At 39.4% G+C, this 24692-nt stretch overlaps 1 protein-coding gene across 2 annotated transcripts in view; it reads left to right on the top strand.

Moving 5' to 3' along the window:
- The first annotated feature begins 578 nt into the window (after positions 1 to 578).
- Positions 579 to 24692, top strand: part of ajap1 (adherens junctions associated protein 1) — a 43985-nt gene continuing 19871 nt past the window's right edge. For both annotated transcript variants that reach the window (XR_002042221.2, XM_019263441.2), the window contains exons 1-2: positions 579 to 1762; positions 22993 to 23750. Coding sequence is in view for 1 of the 2 variants with exons in the window: in XM_019263441.2 (XP_019118986.1) it covers positions 1734 to 1762; positions 22993 to 23750 (787 nt within the window). In the remaining variant the exon portion in view is untranslated. The remainder of the gene's footprint in view (positions 1763 to 22992; positions 23751 to 24692) is intronic.

Here is a 24692-nt window from a genome sequence, read left to right as displayed (position 1 = left end):
ATAATCACATTAAATGGCTATTCACACTACTTGGCCAACAAGCAAAAACCAAACTACGGTTTGTCACATTATAAATGCTGTCAAAACATATTTAACTTTGGCACCCCCTCGTGGATGCATCAAAAACACACTGGTGCGTACAGCAAGGAACTCCTGAGTAAAAGGCATGCATAGACTGTACCAATTTTCACAGGCATTGGCCAGTTTTTCTGGAAACAAAACCATATGCCAGCAGAAGCCTTTAAAATATAATTAAATTATTATTTTTTATTTTTATTTTTATTCTCGTTGCAGCTTTAATTTGTTTTGTTTCTTCCAATAATCTCAACTGATTTTTTGTTCTGCACGTTTCCATTCATTTTTTTAAAGTAGCAATCAATTTAAAATTACTTTCATACTGGTTTGCTTTTATTACCAGTATATGTATTATCTTTCAAGATCAATTATAATAGTAATTAGAATAATAATTAAGTTGTTTCCACTTACATTTCGCAGTGGTACAGGTAAGGGAGAGCTGAAATCATGCTCAAATTGTCAGGAACCCTGTATGGCAGAAACAAAAGGTTACATCATACATTATTATACTGTTGGTCTCCATCAGCTGTATGTGACTGTATGTGTTTGACACAATGATGAATGTTTTTCTGATTTATTTCCAGCCATTTCTCTGCAGGTTTCACTCCACTCAAATGGCTCAATCCGACACTCTGCAGCTCTGTACTGAACTGGACAGTACTGCCCCTTGTCATACCCGATCTGACACTCATGAGTGTGTGCACCCACATGACGCGAGACACTCCGGCACATGACATATTCGGCTTTAAAATGACGTCACGGCAGCGTGTTTCTCAGCAGGCAGGTCGTTCGTCAGTCTGAGAGAAGAGGAGCAGCAGGAGACGGACCAGCCTCCTTCTCCCCCTCTGATGACAAGCTCTCATTCCCCCTCTGTCCAACTCCTCTGAAACAACTCTAAACCTCCAGGATTCTCATCCGTCGCTCCCCCTCTTTCTTTTTTCAGTTGCACCTATTCTTTTTTATTATTATTATTTTTGCACTTTGTCTAACCCCTTCTCCCCAAACCCCAAACACCTCCAGAGATGTGAATAGATAATGAGGACCCCCTGCCAGCGGTGACTTGTCTCCTCCGTGCTTCAGAGAACCGAACATCCTCATCTTCCACCCCCCAGTTTTTTTTTTTGTTTTTTTTTGGACGCTCATCTGCCTCTTTCAACAATGTAGGAGAAGCTACGCTGTCATTTCAGCGACGAGGATGCCAACTACATGCCTTTGTTTTTGCTCTCCGCAGCTTACATCTTTGTCTCTCCGTCTCTGGGGGTGGGGGGAATGAAAGATTTTGCGTGAAGGCAAAGTTTGAAGGTACCTCTTCTGGTTTCCCGCTCACCTGTCCGCCTTGCACGCGGACTTTAACTGATAACGAGGAAGATTATCGCCAGAAGAACATTTGACGAGCAACTTAAAAGACACCTGACTATTTGTTCTGTTTTTTTTGTTTTTTTTTTTGTTAGTGGGATTTGACTGCGCTGTTGGAGGAATTTCATGTGCGCAACGTTGGAGGATATGGCTTAAAAATAATGGTTGCGTTACTGACAGCTGGAGTAAGGTCCGTCACTTGAGTGTTTTTTTTTTTTATCAGCTACTGTCGACTTTGGTGGAAACCCATCTAAATGGGAGGATACCTGGAGGACTGAGTCGGATTCGGCAGAAGAGAAAAAATGTGGATAAAACGGAGTGTTGCGCGCAGGTAAGACACGAACAATTTAATATCATGCACTTCTATTCTAGTCAATAAATGCTTGGGAGAACCGACACATGCGGATATTGTTTCATGTTTCACGTTTGACGGCGTTGCTGGACAACATGTGTATTATTTTTTTAATCTACGCCACTGCTAAGTTATGAGAGTCTGCTGGAATTGATGATTAGCTTACATGCATCAATATGTCTCTCAAAAACACGCAAATGTCGGTGCTTTTCTACCAAAGTTCTTCACTTACACCGACTATCTCCGGTTAGAGTGTTGTCACCGGGCGTAGTTAAGGCGGAGGCTTTATGTTGATAATGTTTTGTGATGTTTAAGGGAAGAATATGGTTGAATATTTCGCGTCCTGTACGCTAGGGGTCGCCAATAGTACGGCGCAAGCCACACTCACATACACACTCGCAGACACGCGCGCGCGCGCGCCCCCCAATCACACGTGTACGGCCGCACGCGCATACATCCCCTCAAGGTTAGGTCTGTCAGCACACACTTTGTGAGACACACACGCACGCGCACAGAAACATGTAGTTAATATGTAAATTAAAAAAATTATAGGTGGAATTAATTCTAGGCTAGATTGATTTCTTTGTGCGGTTATGATTAAATTAAATTTGGAGTGCCTTAGTGTAGATTTTCCCTCTCCCAGAAAAATATGGGTGTATGTACTGAGCAGTGCTTAGAGGAGAGGATGTCATGTAGACAGCCCGGATGGAGAGGTAAGCTTTACTTCATTCCTCCCAAAAAAACATCCACACACACTTTCTCAGTGGAACATTTTCCAGTCATAGAACAAACATAATAAATAGATACTTCCTCCGCTTTCATGATGAAATGGTTTCCCTAAACTAAAGCAGTATGGGGACCAATCTACTGACTTAGTTAGGAAGTCTGACAAACAAAAGCTAAAATTGAGCTCATTCATTTGCCGTAAAATAGGTTTAGAGCAATAATGACATGCTGTGAAATGAGACCAAACCTGCCAGCGGTGAGATTCTCTTGCCACCTGCTGGATCTCATTCCCACCGGTAGCTCTAATTCCTGCCCATTTGCTGCCGTTCATTTATTATGCATGACACACACTGTACATCTCAGGGCTGACCTCGCAGGGTAGCGGCAGTACACAGCGTAAAGACAGAACAGTTGTATAAGATGGTGAAATGAAATGCATTTAGGTCCCTGTATCTCTGGATGGATCAGTCACAGGCACAGAGAAACCAATTTCCATCTTCAAGAATTTCCCTGTCACTTGCTGACATGATGTGGAACATCAAAATAGGACATAAGAAGAACGGCAACTGCTGTTATGAACTGAAGCTGTTCACTATTTGTAATTATTCACCATGTTCCCAGATAAATTCTTGTATTTGTATACAGTATTGTTTGTTATTGTCAGTGATGGCAATATTTGGTTTCCTGAACATTCAGTGTGTGGGATAAAGCCCTGCTTTCCAGTACAGGTTGTGTATAAAATTTTTTTGGAGTAACAAGCAGAAGAAAAGAGAGAGCGAGCCTGTGCAGAGAACGCTCCTGTACCTGTTGGAACAGACAAAGAACAGACCACCTACAGACACTTGATACGTGGGCGTAAAACACAACAGCAATGACTAGCAAATCTGGAGAGAAGAATGGATGGATGGATAGATACATAGATATATTATACAGTATAATATAATATATAGTTACAATTAAATGTATTATATTCTACATACAGTAAGGATTTTGAAGACAACCTCTGTGCCTACTCCTCGTGTAATCCGGGCAAACCGTCTCATTAAAACAATCGTGGACTAAAGCTGTCAGATAATTCATCGTTTATCGACTTAATGTAATGATATGATGATAGGTTATGATCATGTCATGTTGTCATTTCGCAAACTTGTGTCATTCAAACAGTCACTCATTATCACATTAGAATGAAAAAATAACAATACATTATTTTTTTACAAAATCTGATGCTCAACACTGGAACTTAACTTTAGATCAATTAGTCTATTTTCTGTGAGATTGTTTATACATTTTCCATATATTCCATAGTGTAGTAACTATTTTAACTCTATTGTCCTGCCCTTCTGTCAGGAGCAAGAGCAGGAGGCACTTCTGCTGTAATTGAGTTAAAAAAAAATCTAAAGGGATGCAATTTAAGCTTGAATAATCAATGAATAGTTTAGTTTTTAAATAGACAGTATAACCAAACAAAAAAGCCAATTATAACGTCCCAGAGCCCAAGATGACGTCTTCAAATTGTTTCCATTGTCCAACCAACAGTCCAAAAGAGGTTTGATGAAAAAAAGGTGCCAACCCTCACAATAGTGTGACCAAATTAATATATTACACCTTTTGTGTAATAAATTAATGGTGAAAACTGTGGTTGGTTCTGAATATATATAGATATATAACTGTAAGGTTTCAGCACTAATTGTATTACTCCTGAAATAAGTTAGGTGCTTAATGTGGTGTAGAAGTACTAACTGTGTAACACATTTGCTTGTTGAAAACTGCTTAATCATGTTAAAATCACCCAAAACTGAAACTCTGGCAATGGCAAGAGGTTTGTTCTTTGGCTTGAATCATGTGTATAATTAAATTCTCCCTATAGCATTAACTAAGCGCAACACTATTACTCAGGATGCAAATGGAAAGGAAAACAAAACTGTGCTAGTAGGACAATAAAGTACCCAACATGTCCAGTTAAATTGAATAAAAGCACATGCATTGCTGCTGATTTTCAGTCAAAGTAATGGTTTTCGGTACTGTATGAGACCTGTATCTGTATCTGTATATGTATATGTATCTCAAAGAAGACTAATTTAGTTTTGATTCAAGGTGCGAGGGCTTGTAATGGTACAGAATTATAACAAGCTCAATGCGGAGAGTCTCTCTCTTGTGGGTAAACCAGCAGGGAGTTATGATCTCTCCCAGGCTCAGGATCTCCGGTCTCAATCTTTCCTGGACGTGAAGTTAGGATCCCCACGGTGAGCTCATACCGCTGAGGCACTGGGGATACTATCAAGCCTTGGCACACTGCAGCTGCGAAATATTATTGGCAGAGGCACCGGTTGCCTTTCAGGAGGGCTTCATTTCTCAATTTTCACTTGTTAGGTACAGGTGACTGATCCTGCACATGTCTAGATTTTTCTGGCCTGGATAAATTCATGTAATGAATGGGCATAGGGTAAATACAAGTGAGTCAAGTGTTTGGAGTGTTAGTTCAAAGGGACTTTTAGAAATACAATAAGAAAAAGAGCAAAGGTGATTTGAATGAATCTTGAGCAACAAAAGCTCAGGAATTATGTCCTTGTATTGATATTCCCAGTGATCATGTACTTAGTATTCAGTGCTTTACCCAGGCTTAAACAAGAAAACTGTTTTGTATCACAGAAATAGTCTAATTTTGATCAATATCACAGGCTTAATGAACCAGAGTTCCTAATATATTATACTCCACACTTAGGTGTTTTCTCTTATGAGGAGTCAGCATCCTCACAGCTAGCTCTACCAAGAACTCCAAGGCTCAACGTGGCGTTGCTGTGTGAGAGGCCATCTGATATTCAGATATTCCTGTGATTTAGGTGCCATCTTAATGGCCTCTATGAGGGTTATTAACTGGGCCTCTCTGGAGCATGATTAACCTAATTTGCAGTGAAATAGGCTGTGTTGCTTCTCTGAGATCCTATCCTCTAGAGATTTGTGTCTGTGCGCTATGTGTGTAAGTGTGCGTGTGCGTGCATGTCGTAAACACCCTGTGCTCGGCAGTCTGTTAAATCCAGAAGGACCAGAACAGGTTGTCCCCGTGAAAGAGACAAAACAGAAGTGAATGCTGGTTCATCTGACCATGCTGGGGAGACGACCAAGACAGCAAGAAAAGACTAAGAGAGAGGGAGGGGACATTGTTGCTAAGGACGTGACATGTCATTGACTGGCATAGCAATTTGTAGAGAAGAGACATAATTAGACCATAACTGCATAGTGGAAGCTTGAACTGAGTGGACTGGAGTTCAGCTCATGTAGTGTTTGGAAAAGGAATAAATTAGGCTCTGTTGGCCAAATATTCAATAACAAAGATTATAACTATAACTCACTTTTAGTTTTGGACTTGAAAACCCCGAAAAACAGGATTTAGAGCATCATGGGACAGTAGACCTCCAGGACAAAACACACACATTGTTGCACAGGAGTGGGCTAACAGCTTCTTCTTCTCGTATGAGCTATTTGGGCTAACAGTGATGCTGATCTCTTCCCAAACTAAAAATCCCACATTCAGACCTCATGAAATTCAGGTCCAAGTTCCCACCACAGTGCCAGCAGTCCTCAGCCTGATTGGGTTTAATGACCAGCTCGTCCAACTCGGGCTACATGTGAAAGTGTGTGTTTCCATTGCACTGAAGCACATCCATCCCACGGAGTGAAGGAACTAACAGCACAGGGCTCATACTTGATTCATGTAGTGAGCTTTTGCTGGATCAATAGTGCCTCTACAAAGGATCAGATTTATCCGTCATGGCCCTTCACACTAACTGGTCGTCTCCAGACTTGGGGGGCGACTCTCAGTGGACCACTTTCCACCGTAATAGTTCATAAATGAACAAAAGAAAGCCGCCCACATCATCTTCTCCTATATCCCAGCTACTCTGGTAATTAACATGGATTCAGGCTTCGGCTGAAATAAAAACGTTAACAGTGAGGGGCTGTGTTTATTGGAATGTTCTCCTGTTTGTCTGATCCTTTTTTCCCCCTTTTCCCCCTCTTCCCATGCTCTTTACAGCCCTGCTTATCTTTCTGAGCATGTGGGTCATGTACTCTGAAGTGGAGGACATTGTGCAGTAGGGTAATTAATGGGATGATGCAACACCCTTGGCTGTTGCATCTTAGACCCCCTCCAAACCACACACATACACACTCTCCACCCAGCCCAGCCTTTTATTTCTTCATTTGTTTTCCTCTATGAATTATGTTCCGACATCGGCAATGCAACAGTATTTCTTAAACTACAACCATAGTAGCAGCTGCTGCAGCTCAGGCTTACAGGCACGGATGCAGTCCGTTTGTGTGCGTTGCACACTACCAAAACATGTGGACAATTTCATAGAATATTTGCCTCCCAGAGGCGTGCTACACAGAGGCAATCCATAAATCTCTAGAACTCTTTGGAGAGCCAACTGTGGTATTTATCTCTCTAATACAGGATATCTACGGAGGAGAGCTTAACTCCTACACCTCAGAGCCTGCATTTTTCAAAGTCTCACGGCCACATCCTAGCTGATATCCTAAAAAACACAACAAACACGGAGAGATAATTTCAAATGGTGCATTTTGATGATGAAAAGATTCAATGAAGTAAAATGTATTATAGAAGTCCAGGGGAACACTGTACTGTGCAGCACACTGAAATGTCAAAACAGAAGATTACGTATCTACAAAGATTCTCAGCATCCATCCACCGTTGCTTCTTTTCATCATCTTTTCAGAAGTTTACATGTTCAAAGTAACCTTGATAATCGCTCATGTCCTTGAATAATAAGATATGCTGCTTATGGACAGAAGAAAATGTTGAATTTTGATTCCTCAAAATAAGATGTTAAAAGGGCCCTTTAAAAGTGTTCATATGAGCCAATATGAAACAAAAAAAACCTGAGTGACATGTTTCTCTTGTGTTTTGTCATTAATCTGTGGGAGGTGAGAGCAGCCGTTGTGAACACCTGTCCAGTCTCGATACTTATCACACTCAGATGACATCACTGGCGTGTCACTTAGTTTGAACAGGATCTAGGAGGATTTAGCCACCATAATCAACAAATTAGAAACACAACATAGAGGGAATAAGCGATTTGGTTCCTGTGTATCTTGGCGATAGAGCTTCCCACCACAGAGCCATTTGCATGTGTATACATGTGTGTGTGTGTGTGTGTGTGTATGTATGCTGGGTTATATTTGCCCTGTCGCTTAGTCTGAGAGCTTAGAGCACACAGCCCTCTTCAGTTCCAACAAAGGCATGATTGCATATTCAACAGGCTGCAAATAGAGACTCAGAGGTATTACAGCTCCTCCTTTCAGCGGACGGAGGATGAACCCCCTCAGCTGTACTGCATGAAACACACAATACTTTCACAACGGCAATGCAAATACAAACGACAACTAGTCTAACTAGATCAAGTATCTTTGATCAGAAAATATGTACCGCTTAAAATGTTCATCATAAAACCATAAATTACCATAAGGTGTTATAATCACAGGATATATTATAATTAAATCAGAAAATGTCATGGGCTTTATTTTGTGTGTTGTAAAAGGTATATGATATATTAAGATGTATTATTACATTCTCCTACAATAAACCGTATAATGAAAAGCTAAGTAGCATAAGTTTTCCATAGCATAATCAATCAGTCAATCAAGGCACTATAAGATTATTATCAATTTTATTATTAAAACATACAACAAGTTATATTCATATATTTTATTGTTATAAACAAACCTCATAAAAGACTAAAACCAACAATAAATTGACCCTACTAACAAGTATTGTCTCTGGAGTTGAAGCCTGATATACACAGACATGCAAGTAAAGTAAATAGACACCTTCATTCAAATTCAAATTAAAGTTAAATCCCTGTTATCGTGCCACTTTTGTCCAAAAACATAAACATATAATGATAAACATATTAATAAGCCTGAGTTTCTCTGGTTTGACTTTTTCCTGAACATACTGACATCCTGGTTCTGTAAATACTAGTGTATCAAATGTGTATCAGTCTACATCAGAGAATAGTCCCCAACAAATTCACTATTTTCTGCAGTTTAAGTAATGTCAGTGCCCAGCTATTTTTGGAAATGATCTGGCCCATTTAAAAATGAAACTAGTCATTATGAGAGAGGTGGAAATGAACCAAAATACTCAAGTTGTGGACCAGAAAACCAAAACAACAAAGTTAAATCTCATCTTAAGTCAAGGAGAGTTGCAGACTGATAATTCTCTGTAGCTTTTTCTCTGCCTTTTTCACTGTCTGTTACTGTTCATACAGTAATATTGAGTATAGCCACTAGCCAGTGTGGGATTATCATAACCATAACGTATTTTAACCCATGTATGGAGTGCTGCCATCTTCACCTCTGTTTCTAAAAAATATAAGCAGAAAACACAAGGTTTATCAGCTGTGAAGATGAAAAATCATTGCCAGCCTTCAGACATCAGGACTTTAAGCCCCAGAATCTGCCATCTCCTTGATCTTGCCTTGGAAATAAAAGGCTGCTGGAGCCAAATCTCTGAAAAGTGCTCTGCAGAATAGGAGAAGAGAGAGTGGGAAAAAGTGCCAAGCAAAGGCAAAAAAAATGAGCAGAACTGGATTAAAATAACAATAGCACATTTTGCTAATGGTTCATTTTGAGCTGCTGCCACAATATGATACTGTCTGTGTAAGAATTATGGCGGATAAGAAATGTGCTGATCATCATGTCTCTAGATGAGTGCTAAGCTTTGCGTGCCGTACTGTGTGAAAATGTAAAAGCAGAAGTATGCTGACTGTCATTCCTTCTTTCAAACTCGTTACCTTATTAACACACATTAAGGCCTGCAGACGATTTTGATAAATGAGGCTTTGCTTTGCTTTAGTGAAAAATTTACCTTGGAGTCTGACAGAATGTGAAGCACTACTTCAACAATGTGCAATGGTTTGTCTTCAGTGTCATAACAGGTTCTATTGTGTCCAGGACTGTGGGCCGAGTGCCAGTTAAAATGAGTTTTAAATGGAATAATGGAACGAGCCATGTAGCCTCATAATTCATGAATATCCAATATGCAGCACCATTCATCAAGGTTGTAGAGAATTCCTTTCAGCATTTTGTATACCTTCTGACATTTTCAATTTGCTTTATCATTAACAGTTTATTGAGTTTATTGGACTGGAAAGGCAGCCCTGCCATATTTTTCATATGAATAACACATTTGTCTTGAGAAGTTCAGCCATTGTAATGGCCATATATTCCTAAATGACAGTTGGGCGTTTCTTTCCAACTGTACGCATGATTACACTCCCTTGTGTGGATTTTATTTCTTTGTGCAAGTGGAGATGATTCCAGTCAATTTAGGTGTTATCTCTCAAGAGACACTTAGATTACTCTGTACTGTAGCTGTCATCCCTCTGTCAAGTTCCAGCGATCAATATATTAGAGGATGGAAGGGTAATGAGGTGAGACTGGGATGACTTCATGTGATACTGGAGCATAAGTGCATTATGAATAACAATTGTAAGATAGATATTTAAGTGCTAGAGACATTCATCTGCACAATTTCTTTAGTGTAGTGTAATGTCATTTAAATGATCCTAAAGTGCTGTTCACCTTATTGCCTTTGCTCGCATTTGCTCCATTTTTTTTTTTTGTCTGGAGTATGTGGTGGGTTTGGCATGCTAGTAGTGCTTAATGAACTCTGTGAGGCAGCTGGAAATTCAGGAGAACACGCAAGCAATCTTGCCAGGACTCAAGCTAATGTGTTTGTTAGTTCCAATTAGAGTCCTATGAGAAACTACTTGGATGTAGTTTAATGCTCGGTGTGTCAAACAGCATATGTGAGAAGTGATGGCGACTCCTGAAGAGGTTAGTGTAGATACTACTGGCATCAGTTATATCAGCTCTGGAAAGTTTCCTTTATTGAATGGTTAATAATTACAAATATCAGCGGTCATTATCTTCTGGTCTAATACATTCAATTTAATGACCATCTATGCAGTAGTTGTCCAGACACTTCAATCTGGATGGATAAAAAAAACAGTGATACCAGTGTGGCCAATTTGTTATTTTGCTTGGTGAAATAACAAATGCGAGATACAAATTCAAATGCAGTGATCAGGCCGCTTCCAAAAAGCAGTTTGAGTCTCTGAGTGATCCAAGAACATTTGCAAAGAAACAATAGGGGTGTAGATTACACCGCAGGTCTTGGCAGAAGTCGCTTCACTAGATAAGCAGACAAGAGAATGACTTGAAAATAGCTAGTAAAAAAAAAAATAAAAATCTGTATTATATGTATGCTGTAAATAACCAGCCAAGACGTTTATTCTTTGAACAATGCAGAGTTTTCTTGTCTCAGGCCAGGATTTCTTTAGTATGCTGTCCCCAGTGTGTGGAAAACACTGTAGAAGAAGGAGGAACACCTGAGAGACAGGTGTATTAAGGGGAGCTGAATGGTCAGGGAGTGTGTGTGAGTAAGTGAGTTTCTCTTAAAGCTCCCACATAGTCCCTCACTCCCCCTGAGAGTTTTGCACTCTGCAACAAAAGAGTCTCGCTTTTACTCTATAATCTAAATGTCCCAAAAGTCCCCAGCCCAATTCTCTGCTTTACCCCACACATGCATAAAAAGAAGAAATATAAACCGTAATATATGAATAAATTCAGTCTGCTGCAAGGAAAGAAGGAATTTATTGTACACTTTAAAAGACCTCCAGTGTATTTCCCAAACATACAATACAATAATAAAATAACAACAGTATGTAATAACAATGATAATATAATTATATATAAGTATTTGCCCCTCGAACACAGCACAAATTAGTTGTAAGACCATTCAAAGTTTGCATTAGACTCGACGGTCAAGGTCGTAAAAATTCCATCATAATCCATTACTACCCATCATTTAGATTTTTTAATGATAATGAGATATAACCTCCTACTGAACCTGGTAATTCTCCCCTCCTTGCAGCCACTTGCTTCCTACGACATTAGTTGTGCTTGCGGAAAAACATTCTTGTGTTAGTATTACTTTCTGCCATCAGTCCCTCTTTTTGTCATCTTGTTTATCAACCACATCACAATTATTGTGCTTTCTAAAGAAATTTCAGACACTCAAAATTCCCCATTACTGTTGGAAATATTCAGTCAATGACAAAAAATATTTGATGTATTTATGATTAGAGTATTGATGTTAAGTTGTATTGCTTATGCCTGAGGATTTTCATTGATCGTACTTGCAGTAAGACATGATGATCCATGTTGAACTTGTTTAGCTGTTCAAATAAATTCATTCCGTTTGTTTGTTTTTTTGCTTTAGAAGCTGCACCATCAGTAAATGTGAGATTGTTATCAATCTCACTCAGTAGATACTGCAGTTAAAGGTCGAAATCTTTCATCAGTCTGTCAACGGCACTACCAATTTATTACAAAGTCAGTCACCATCTTAAGACATGTTATTCACTGACAGCTCAAGACAACACATGGTTCAGGAAGGCAAGCCTTATGGTTTCCTAGTATGCAATAACTAAATAACAACATGGGAGTAATTTCAAATATTGAGCAATTCTCAAATTAAAATTGTGTATGATATTCCACAGTGTCTTCATGTGTAAATGAAACTGTCTGCACCTGACTGTCGCTCCATGCTGCCTATTTTAACAGTGCTGTTATGGCAGTTCCAATTTCAATGCAATAATTTGATTCTTAGAATGTAAACACCTGTTCTAATGCTCACCTGACACTGTAATATGTAACATGTAATATTTTATTTCCAGGGATTACAGCCCTGCTCATTGTGTAAGGGAAGCTTGATCTAGTGAAATAGTACATAGAAGTATGACGAAGAAGGGAAATGTCCCAAGTAAAATAAGATGTGCGCATGTATAAAATGTCTTGTGCTGGATTTTCTGACAGGATGATTAGCTTTGTTTCTCTTTATGTGTAAACCAATGTATCACTCATATAATACATGACCAAAACAATGGCCAGAGTATTTTGACATGTAATGCCGTTGCTTGTACTGCTCCTCTTTTTTCAGAGAGAGCAGTAGTTAAGTTCAATTGTTTAGAGCTTCCCTACTTGAGGCTGTCTCAGCTTTACAGTACATCTCTGCTGACCTCCTCTTGAAAACAGTGATTATTCTGGGTCAGACTCTCTTAAAGCTACACACTGGAATTTATGGAACTGGGAAGGGCAGAGAAGGACTCTTATCATGCCCTCATTTTCTCAATATGCTGCAGTTGAGGCAAAAAAAAAAAAAAAATGTTTCTCTCACTAATCCCAGAGGGGTCAGAGTAATTTCCATAAATGTAAAATTTGTGTTTTCTATAAGAAAGCAAGGCAATTACCAGTTTACTAAAAGTGATGATATTATTTACTGTGCGTCAGCGTTGTGTTTCATGTTTCTTTTTTCGAGGTCACTTTAGTCTTTAGGGAGATTAAGCAGCATTTTCAGCTCCCTAAGGCTTCATGCACTTGTGAATTTAGTGTGATGCTAATATGGCTTGAACCCTCCTCTATTATTAAAAGCTTAGGACTGTTATCATAGTGTGACAGCGCGTGATGTCATTTATGTACGGTACAATCATCAGTCTCAGCTGACCAAGCAGTGATCTGTGGAGCAGAAGATGGATGTGTTTCCTGGACAGTGGAGAGGCGCGCTCACTGTAGACATGGAGAGTTCACTTAGACATGGATATGATTTTCAAGGCTCAGCAATAATATTATGTCAGGTAAACTTTTCTGAGCTGCTGATGCACCAAAACAACACCACCCTGTTACCATAGCCACATGTGGAGTGATTGGTTGAACTGGGCCAGAATACGCTGTCAGGGTGACATGTACAAGCATTAATATAGGGCTTAAAAATAGTTAATTGTCAATGTAAATATATCACTTTTAATGGAATCTTATGATGGTAATGATATGACCTTCATGGCATCGGTTTAATAATTTTTGTTGCCTAAATGAGCTAATTTCAATTCATAATTTTGTAGTGTTCAACAGTCCAGTGTGTGGGATTTAGTGGTGAAGTGTGGAAGTTACTGGAGTAATAATAGTGGCTACTGAGTTGACATCAAGACCCCATTATAAGTTAATATTCATATTTTTGACATCTGAAAAAATACAGTATGTATATACCCCTCTCTCTCTCTCTCTCTCTCTCTCTCCCACACACACACACAGACACTCAAGGGGCCATTGTTGTAATTTGATGAAGCAGTCAAATGCAGCTTGCTTTGCCAGTGGGGTCCAATCTGCACTCCTGTGTGTGTTGCCCTCATAGTGACTCATCTGAAAGGAGAAGTGTCCTTGTTCTATGGCCTGGATGTTATCAGAGAGTTTTCACCCCCCTCCCCACCCCTCGAGGGGTAAGACTGCCATGCAGCTCCTTCCCTGTTCTCTCTTTTCTTTCTCCATCTCTGTCGCTCTCTTAGGGTAATGCAAATGCATACTCCATATCCCCCCATCTCTATTTTAAGAGTCTTCTCCCCAGTGTGAACGGGCTGTGCTCGGGGCTGGCAGAATCAGGGAAGGTGGAATGAATGGAAACACATTGTATGAGCTCTCACCAACATCCCACTGTCTTAAATGTATTCTTAATCCATAATCCTTTAAAGTAGTTCAATCTAGCAGCATAGCTAGTGGAGTTGCTTAATGGTATGCCTCACGATTTTAAAAGAAGTCATACCCACACCCCTGGAGGCTTTTGAGGAAAGCCATGACTGTGTCACGTTTTTGGTTATAAATAACATCTAATTCAATGATCAACACACAGGCACTGAGAGCAGACACATAGGCATAAGAAGTCTGCTTAGTGTAAAATAGGTAATCATGCCATGGCACTGTTACTTCTTTCAAATATTTCATTGTGTTTTAAATTGTTTATTTAATATCAAAAGTAAGCCCACGTCTAAATCTGAATAAGACTTTAAACAAGACTAACACCAGTGTAAACATGATTCCACAGAGTCCACACACTGGAGATGCTGACTAGGTAATCCTGATGGTGCTGAAACCAGCTGCAGGATCTGTTTTACTCAGTTCAAGTGTTTGGTTAAGCCTAGAGGCGTCAGTGTACCTTGTAGCTTCCCTTTCCTCAAAGAGAAATATTAACTATTAACCACTTGCAACTTAGTGACATGTCCATACTAATAATAATTAAAGTGCATCTGGACTGACAGCTGCAACTTGACACTGCAGTGCGACTGTCACAGTCACAGTCACAGTAGTATATACACAATGACTAAAGTCCTGAAGTGGCTGGACTGATGGCTCAGGCTTATTACTGTATTTTTTTACACTCACCTTTGTGCCTATTTTCAATGGCTGAATTATTGCATGAGACTGATAACAAGGTAACATTTATACCAGTCCTCTGATGCAAAATGATCCCTTAACAAAAACATTTCATGCTGTAACTAGGCAGGGATATTAGCATTTTCTATTTTGCATATTTTCTCTCCTGAATGAGGTAAAACAAGTCCAGGGGGATAAAAAGATTCATCACAACATACTGACAATTGGTTTATGTCTTCATATATATTACCCAAATTACAAATACCCCTATTGGGATCAAATTAAGCAATGGATTAATGTTTAATAGATGTTTACATCCTCATCATTTAAAAAAGGAATAAGGGTGTCTTCATACAGCTAAGGAGCACCTTAACTAGGACAGTTCCAGTGTCTGTAAAAGCATAAGATTGGCTGTGATGAAAAAACAGGTCAGCTGTAGAGATTAGGCAGTAACATTTTGTGACAAATTCATGAAATATTTATTGTATATATTTTATTGCAAGAACTGTAGAAGAAATCTTCCTGGAGTCCACACACCACCAACCAAATGCAATGTCCAAAAGTAAAAGTCAAGTTAGTGAAAAGTTCACTGTTGAGATGCAGTCCTGCTGTATATATGCTCACAAAGTCTCATTTTAACCTCTAGCTGTGTCTGTTTGGACCCACCAGAGAAAACCACCCACTGCAGCTCGAAACTTCATGAACTGTAGCTGGTGAACCTTTTCCCCAGTGGATCTTTTTTTCCTTTCCAAGTGCTGTTTTTAGAAGTGTGTGGGAGAGACATGGATACCATAGTTCAGCCTGTAAATGCTCTATCAATTGCTAGTGTTACCCTGAATAAAAACACTGGTTATTTTTTATACTCTGAAATTGTTAACACAGGAAAAACCCCACAGAGAGGTTAAAAAAAAAAAAGAAGCAAACCACTGATTCAGCCAAATTCCTGCCTGGAAGATAGCGTCTCCTATCACACCTGCCTTTTCTTCGAAGGTGCAGTCACCTTCAACAAGGCGCCTTTCAATGGCTGTGTTGGCTAGAAAATGATGTGTACTCAGTGGCAGGGCTGTCGAGACCATGGTGATAAAATTTCTGTTGATGGCAGCCTGGGGACGTAGGGCAGGAGGATTGAACGAGGCATGCCTTTTTCACCTCCCTCAGGTGGGATGCCCATCTGCTGAGGCCTCACTTCTACAAACTCCCAAGAAGTTCTAATTAAGACCTACTTCGCACAAGTGATCACACTGTGACGATGACACAAGATGTGGGCCAAGGATACAGTGCAGGAGACAATAATTAGGTGCAATATCTGATTAGCTGCAGAGATAATAGTTTTGTTTTACTGGGTCTGACAAGACGCAAAGGATGAGTTCAAAGAGTCAGATTAATCCTTCATTAGCTCCTTGTACTCTCGTGATAATTTATACATACATTTTGGCTCTAAATTTAGACTTTTTTAATAGTCCCTATGTGTAGTGCTTCTTTAATGTATTCTTAACTGTTTTGCCACATTTTGTTAAGCTTGACTTCCAATGATTACTAAAACATCGCAGCTCTGTGAAGCATTTTAAAAAGTCTTTAGAAGAGCCTTCAAAGTTGGCCTCATTCACAGAGACTATATCCTGCCTTTTGTTTCTTTGCTTATTTGTGCCCCACTGGCATATGGTTTGCAGAATTGCTGCGCATAATAGCCTACACAGCACTCAACTGCTTTGATCTTTTCTAGGGGAAGAGCAGATTCATCAGGCACTCAGCACTGCTTGCCTTTTATAAAAAAAAAAAGCTTGACATGTTGCAAGCCTTGAGTATGTGATGAGTTATCTTTTCTTGAAGATAAATTGTGACTGTAACTGGCTAAAAACTGGTCACATACTGTCTGATTACACCGCACGTTTAGAAAATGTTGATTTGATCTGTCTGTACTGCTCTAAATCTGTCTTACACTGCTGCTTTTCTATAACAATGTTTTAACCAAAATATACATTCAAAATCTTAATAACAAAAGCTGTAAAATATGTATTTTTTAAAAACAATGACCAAAATTTGTATTGGTTTATCTTTCCCCCTATTTGCATTCATTATGGAGAAGACATTATATTTGAAAATGAAGTTAACTGAAGTATTGTGTTGACATTGCATATTGCCTCTACATCTGTTCAAGGTAATCCCTTGTACATTATAAATATACATAAATTCACATTACCTTAGAGTTATATAATTAAATCGGAAAGAAAATAAACATAACAAAAAAACAAACCCAAAAAGTGCCAAAGATAAACACATTGATGGAAAATATGTGTGATAAACTAATCCCCTGAACTCCCCTTAATAGCATTCTCGAGCATCTGCGAGCACCATCCTAAAACTGGTCACTACATCGAGCTGGAGTCAGTGGACAGCTGGACAAATAAAAATAAAAAAAATTAAGTGTTTTGTGAGTGTATACCTACATTGTGTTGCAACTGTCCTATTCCATCCACTAAATAGACCACGAAACATTAACACCTCTATATGTGTGACTCTACTTAATTTGCCGCTTGCACACTTTGCATTATGTCACCGCTGACTTCATACATGCACAATATATGAGTCATACAGTGGACCTTATACACAGAGAATACACTTATTAGTACAAAGTGATACACAGAAAACAGTGTTGAGTGTGAACTATGAGTAAGATGATGAATAACGCTTGGGTCATCATGGGATTTTCATAGCAGCAAGGTTGTAACTCTTGACCCAGCCTGATGACAAATGTAACATTCACATAAAGCCAGCCTTCCTCCAAGGCACAGTATAACAAGCCTGTTGCTGTCACCGGGGGAAACATTCATGTTTCAGTATCGCCATAAAAAACCCTTGAGCCCACGCTACATATGAAGCAGGGAGAGGAGAAATGCAATTACTATATCTAGAGTGCTGTAGAGAACCCTCAAACTCTGTTATGGCTGGATTTACAGATTATGAAAGAGTGAAAAAAAACAATAGACTGGAAAGCCAGCGATCATAAAACAGTGCAAACCACAGTAGAGCACTTCACACACCAACAATCTGAAATGAAGAATGTAGACAACATTCTCTTATGTAAGGCAACCTGTATCTATCTTCAAGGCACAACAGTCTGTATGGCCTTTTTTAATAACCGCTCTCACCCTTTTCTCGAGAATTTGATTCAGGATTATGCGGAAAATCTTTAATACAGACTTCAAAGGCTACTCCTCATTCATCCAGGTCTTTTGATGGCATTATGCTGGTTATGTGAGGTTTCCAGTTTCAAGAGCAGGTATTAAATTGTATTAAGTACTATGCACAATTGATTACTCAGTCTAATGTTTTCCCTGTTTGCGTAGAAGTGTGGCATGGGTTTTGAAGAGGAAAGTGGCAGGAACTCATAAAAATGTCCACTTTGATTCCAGCATTAGTGAGACAGACAGCGTGTGCTGGCAAAGCTTTCAATTGTACTTTGTGAACCTTATTTTCTGAGGTTTTTGGCCATAGGCATGCTGCAAACATAGTCACAGAGTGTTATTTATTTATGACAAACTCTATAACACAATTTAGAGCTTGAGTCATATGTCAATGACATTTTAATGAAACGGGAAACCCTAATTATGTGCTGACTGTGGTTCTCAAGCGTGAAGATCACGTGTTGTGAGTGCCTGTCAAGGCCTAATCCTAACCCCCATGACAGTGGCATTTGTAGGAGGCTGCAGAATAAGTTCGAAGTAGATTTACTGAATATAGTACAGCTTAAACTGGCACCGAGGAGGGAGAGAAGTCAAGCTTGGTGAACACTCCTCCAGCGCTTTTTCATTTTTGGGCTGAGAAGCATAATCCACATATATTGCTCTGAAATATCACATCTTACATGTACTGTTACATCACTGACTTTCTGTTAAAATTCTACATTGCTTGAGAATGATGGACAGCAGAGGGTGGGATAATATACATACACAAATACACACACACAGCCAAGGGTTGCTTTCATCACTAGCTATCTGTTATAATTGGATGTGTGGCAGGCATCATGGTTGCTGGATCAATAGGTACAAGAAACAACGAGGGATGGAAAGCATGTCATATACAGAAAATATTGCCTGTGTCTGTGTGGATTTTGATGGTAGAGGCTCCAGGAGTGTGTGTACGTGTGATGCACAGAGATTTTTTTTTTTTTCCTGGTGTGTCTGTGAACCGAAGCCCAGACTGTTCGCTTTCATCTGCTGTCTGTCAAGTCCTGGTTAAAATCATTATTTCAGCAAGTCTTAAGCTGACCTTCAAACCCAGGTCCTCCAGGCCAACAGACACGCTAATTAACGGTTCACTCTATAACTTCACAAAGTCATTTCATTCCCCGTATGTCTAGCTTTCAAATGGACTTGGCATACAGAAATCCAGGATGCGAAACGGTCCTGAATAATGCATATAAAGTAGCTCGCAGTCAACTTTAACCTCCCCTAGTGCGCCTATAAACATGTTTATAGGAATGTACCTCCTTCACCAACATACCAATTTTTCAATTTTTAGCTGAATGTTTTTTCCATGAAAATCCATCTGCCTGCATGCCCCACAGCGAATGTACAATCTCAGTGCTTTGTGACAGTACAAGCTCAAAATCAGGAGACGTCACAATCCCCACTAAAGGGATTTCCTGCCATATTGTTGAGGCTTAACTATATACTGAAGTTCGTAATGACGGGACGATAGAGCATGTGCTCATAAAATAGGACACCAGACACACATTCCTAACAGAAAGCAATCTGGTATGTTGATGCTGTGAATGCTGCACTTTATCTGCCATCTGTGCAGTACACTTCCAAATGATTATGTGGGGTGTCTAGGAATATTAGAGAGTCATTCTTGAATAATGAAACTACAAGTCTTTTGAAAATATTATTTCCAGTACATTTTATCTATAGTATGTGTTGTTCTTGCTTGAATGACATTAGTTGTATTCGTGTTTATAATAATACTCCATGTAAGTCCAAAGACCAACACAGTACTTTGCCATGTAGACTGGCAAATACAAGTGAAAATATATGTGTTACCTTGTTACTTTAATTATTCTGCCCTGTACTGGTATATTATATTTACTTTAGAAACAATAGCAGCAATTTAATTGCTAATCAATGATTTATAGCTACATATAACAAAAAACAGAGAGTCTACTTTGTTCTTCAGTCTCTAATTAAATCAATTAATCATTTACTTAAATTACACAGCAACTACTAAAATCATTTCATACAGTAATACATTGTTTATGGTTCACATTGATCATCTTCCTGCAAAGCAATTAAGAGCAATGGAGTAAATCTGCTGGACACTGTGTTAGGCAAACCTTTTAGACCCAGTGATAGACTTAACCACAATACACTTAACATGTGGATAGCGAAGGTTTCTTTCTTGATGATGCAGATTCATAGTGAACGGGAAAATACATCAATATATGACAAAATGTTTACAGACTGTGAAAAGAAGGTTTACTGTGTTTCTACAACACTTAAAGACACAATGTTGAAACTAAATTATTGACTGAATCATTTTAATGACAAATACACCATCTGGTTTATTAAGTTTTATTAATTGCATAATTTTGATTAATAAACAAATAATTAAACACAAATCAAGTCTTTAAATCTAAGTTTATTCATTGTATAGTAAATACAAAAGTTTGATTGATCAGATTTCATAAAACTCATGATGTAAAGCCCTAAATAGCCACCATTTTATTTCCAAACTAGCAGATTAAATGGCTTCATCAGAAATCAGGCAACACTTTTGGACACATTCTGCCATCTATTGATGGTAGGCAAGTTAAGAAAGTTGTTCAACAATTCATATCACTGCTTACTGTTGGCAACTTACCTTTTTAATTAGAGTTCTTTAGCATCAAAGCACCTCTCTCTGATGCATTTAAACAACGCTGTTTTAAAATGTTCTGTTGAGTGTGAATGAGCTCATTACATAGTGTCAACTATTTCTTATGAAGAAATACTTTCCTTTTCTAGAAACGTACCCAACTTGATTTCAGTGTCAGTGATCTTTCATTCAGGAAAGCAGCTCCACTTCTGTGTTACGTCACCTGACATCACAGCAGTCACCTTCGGCAGTTCTGTAATATCATGGGCTTTCTCTCTGGTTAGCCAACTGGTGTAACATTTGTTACCACCTGGCCTGAGGCTGCTCTTCTTTATTGATCTGGCCATGCTTGAGCCCAGCAGGGTTAAAAGCAAGGCGCTTAACAAACATGGTCATTAAACATTTTACAGCCTTTTTTCCACCTTCCTGCTCCAGATCACATTATTCATGATAAGTAACACCACTCTCTTTATCAGATATAGCTTTAATTTGGCGTGGAGAGTTAAATAGAGTGGCCTGGAGTGTGTTGATTGGGGATGTGCCAGATCTCAGTCTGAGGTCAGAACCAAAACTCTCAAAAGACAAATTATTATCCATATCTATAACTGACAATAATACACTGACCTTGTCGCTGCTCTTTGATGAACACATCAGTCATCATTTATGGCTCAATTAAAATGCCATTCTAGATTATTTATCAGTCAGTGGTGTGCCTGTTCCTCACAATATAAACAAAAGCGTTCACAATCACTCCACATAGATGGTTTCAGTGTATACACACTTACACATATATATGATATTTTGTAATAACTTACTACACCATGCTGTGATAGTAGCATAAAAATGTAAGTTAAATTGTAACTTTCAATCCTAATACTAAACCATGTTTTACAACTAGATTTCAGCCACCTCACGTTAGCCGTAACGTAACTGTCAGAAAATTATTGCATTTTACAAACTCTTTAAACAGCCTTTTTCTGTATCATTCAGTCACTGATGGGAAAATATGGCATGCAAGGTGTTAAAATTGGCATCTTTGCTAAGCGAAGTTGACAAAAATATGTTAAATCAATAGCATAGTAGTTGTCATCCATCAAATCACGTGGTGTATGCTTCCACTGGCTATTGTCTGTACTGTCTTTGTCCCATTTCCTGGATTTATACTTGCGGTGTGACGCAGCTTGTTGTAAACCTGTTTGTCGAGGACTTGGAGCGGACATTAATTTTCATGCGAAACTCTCACACTTCAGCTTTAATTTTGACAAACACAATAACATAAGATAAACATGTGAGAAGAATACTCAACAACTAGCAAGTGTAACCAACATTCCCAACAGAAATCCAGTTTGCCCTATCAAATGTGTACTACAGTGAAGCTAGATGATAGTTTAAACTATTAGACTTGTAAACATAACTCCAGTAATTATGGGATCAACAGACATATTCTTGTTGCCTCTGACCGTTGATGAACCCATTCACACTCTTCCATCTATCATCACCTCTGTGATGCTTCCAAAATGAGTCCTCTGTGTGGGCTTAAATTGGCCAAGGACAGCAGAGATGAAAGATAGCCCATAATGAGGTTTCTCCCTTAGGAATCAATGTGAAGCTTTGTCCCAGGGGCCATTGAAGGTTGTCTTCAGAATCACTCTACTTGGGGGTCCTAGCCTGAACACACAGCCTGTGTCACGTTGTCATCGTGTTGATAGGCAGAAGTTAGGTATATGGAGTAACGACATTAGACATTTTGGGTTGCACTTTGCTATTGAGCCTTATGGGTGAAGATTTCTGCGACATACTTGTCATGCTGTGTCTTCTACTGGCATTCGTGTTACCTTCCTGATCATTGCACTGCATAATCAAATTGCCCTTTGGGAATCAGATGACTTTGTGTCTGCGGGAGATAATGCAGAATATGATGATCAGCTAAACCAGGTCTGACCTTGTGTGTCAGTGTAATCATCCCTGGATTGATATGAATCTTTAACATCAAGGCTAAGTCTTTACTTTGTCTGACAGCTGAGAGCAAAGAGTGCACATCTAGAATCTTTCACATGTTGTACAACATTTACTTTGCGTCTGACCTTTATACTGTAATTCAAGAGGTGCTACAAAGCTAATTATTATTGAATCTTAATTGAGTAGAAGTCAAAGAAGTTGTGGAGTAGAACTTTGCCAAGAGTGAAAATGAAGGGTGAATACAGATGTGAAACTTTACAGTAGGTCACTAGCTCAAAGGAGGGAGACAAAGGGAAGCTGATTTGTATGGACATCTGAACATATAGTGAACACTGTCTGAATCTAAAACAATTTATATTATTTGCTTTCTCCCTTCTCTGCAGTCCGTCTGCTTTGAGGCCAGGCAGCTGTGTGGGGCACCGGTTGTGGATCCTGCTGGCCATGACCCACCTCACCCTGGACTTCTCTGTGTGCAGCCCCCTCAGTCAGAGTCTGGGTATCAAACTCACGCCTAAATCGGTGCCTCACTCACAACCTCGCTGGCAGCCAGTCTGGGACACGCCCAACAAGCTTCACTGGAGAACAGTAAGTCCGCTGGCCCGCCGGCTTCTAAACCCTATCCCTCCACCCCAGGACAACAGAGCTGGGATAGACTCAAAAGTCAAGGGTCACCAGCATCGGAAGCCAGTGCATAAAGGACAAGCAGCGTGTAAGGAGTGCCAGCTAAAATACTCTCAAAAGGAGACAGGTGATACTTTGGCTGTAATAGCTGAAGCTCCAGCAGCTTTATCCAGTGGGAGCAGAGGAGACACAGTGAGGTTGTTACTTAGAGCCAGGAGACAGCTCAAATGGGACAGCTATGACAAATCCCAGGAGGGCCGGACTACGACAGTGGCCGGATTTATCGACTGGGGACCCACAGGGACAGATAGCATAGATGATGATGGCAAACCAGAGCCCAACATAACACTGTCCACCAGGGTCTCAACTACCACAGTGGCCACAACCACTAGCACTACAACCAGGCTCTCCCAAAGGACGTTCACTGTGGTGACCACACCAGAGCCCAAGAGCACCACCAAGGCCACTGTCAACTTCGGGGAGACTGTCAAACCACCAAAGCCATATGGGGAACCACCTGGTAAGACATTTAATAGCTAATTATATAGTATGAATGTTATGGTGAATATAAGTAGGCTAAACACATCATTTCAGTTGCCTTTTTGTTGAATTTTTGTTTTAGTCACACTTTGCAGACTTCCATGTCTTCGATACAACACAGATACCATGCATTGAAGCCATTTGATGTTTATCTCTGTGCCTTAGATTTTGTTCTGCAGGTTGTCATTGTAACAAAAACAAAACATAACTCAGTTCACTTTTAACCAGAGACAGTTAAGTTAAGAAAACAGGAAACGTGCATGGCACAGAAATACACACAGTGGACAAAGTGGTGTATAGTAACCAGATAGATAGGCTTTTCTTCTGCAAAGTTCTTGACTTCAGTTTGTCATGTTAGGGCTATGTTGACAAACATAGACAAATCTTTATAATCTGTGTATGTAAATATGCATGTAAATATGGATTCCATATGGATTTGCAGAGCAATGTACACTCACTGTGACAAGCTCAAAACACTGAATCAGAAACAGATGAAGTAGTCCATGGGGGTAGAGATGGGTCAGGGCAAAATCCTGATCCATCTCTACCCTCATGGAAACCCAGGATTTGATTACCAGTGTTGGTACCTCCACTTTGGTTGTGCATTCCCACAAACACCGTTGGGATCACATTTAACATTACACCATAGACCCCTACTGGGGTGTGTGGGTGGGATCCTGTAGGAGAAAAATTACACAACCCCTGTTCCCAGGGGACCTCTCTAGGTCAACAGGGATACGGGCGGCAATGCATACACTAAAGAATTGGGTGTTTGAAATTGGTGACAAAAATTGCTTAGAATAAATAAAACAAAAAACAAATAATTTGAACTCCTGTCATACCTGCAATGATATTGCAAGGCAAACACTCTTCACCTTTTCACAGTAACACATGACTAATGATCCAGAGTAATGATCTGCTT

The sequence above is a fragment of the Larimichthys crocea genome, chromosome XV (genome assembly GCF_000972845.2).
Source record: "Larimichthys crocea isolate SSNF chromosome XV, L_crocea_2.0, whole genome shotgun sequence".
In the NCBI taxonomy this organism is placed as follows: domain Eukaryota; kingdom Metazoa; phylum Chordata; class Actinopteri; family Sciaenidae; genus Larimichthys; species Larimichthys crocea.
This window is presented reverse-complemented; position numbering and strand designations above follow the sequence as displayed.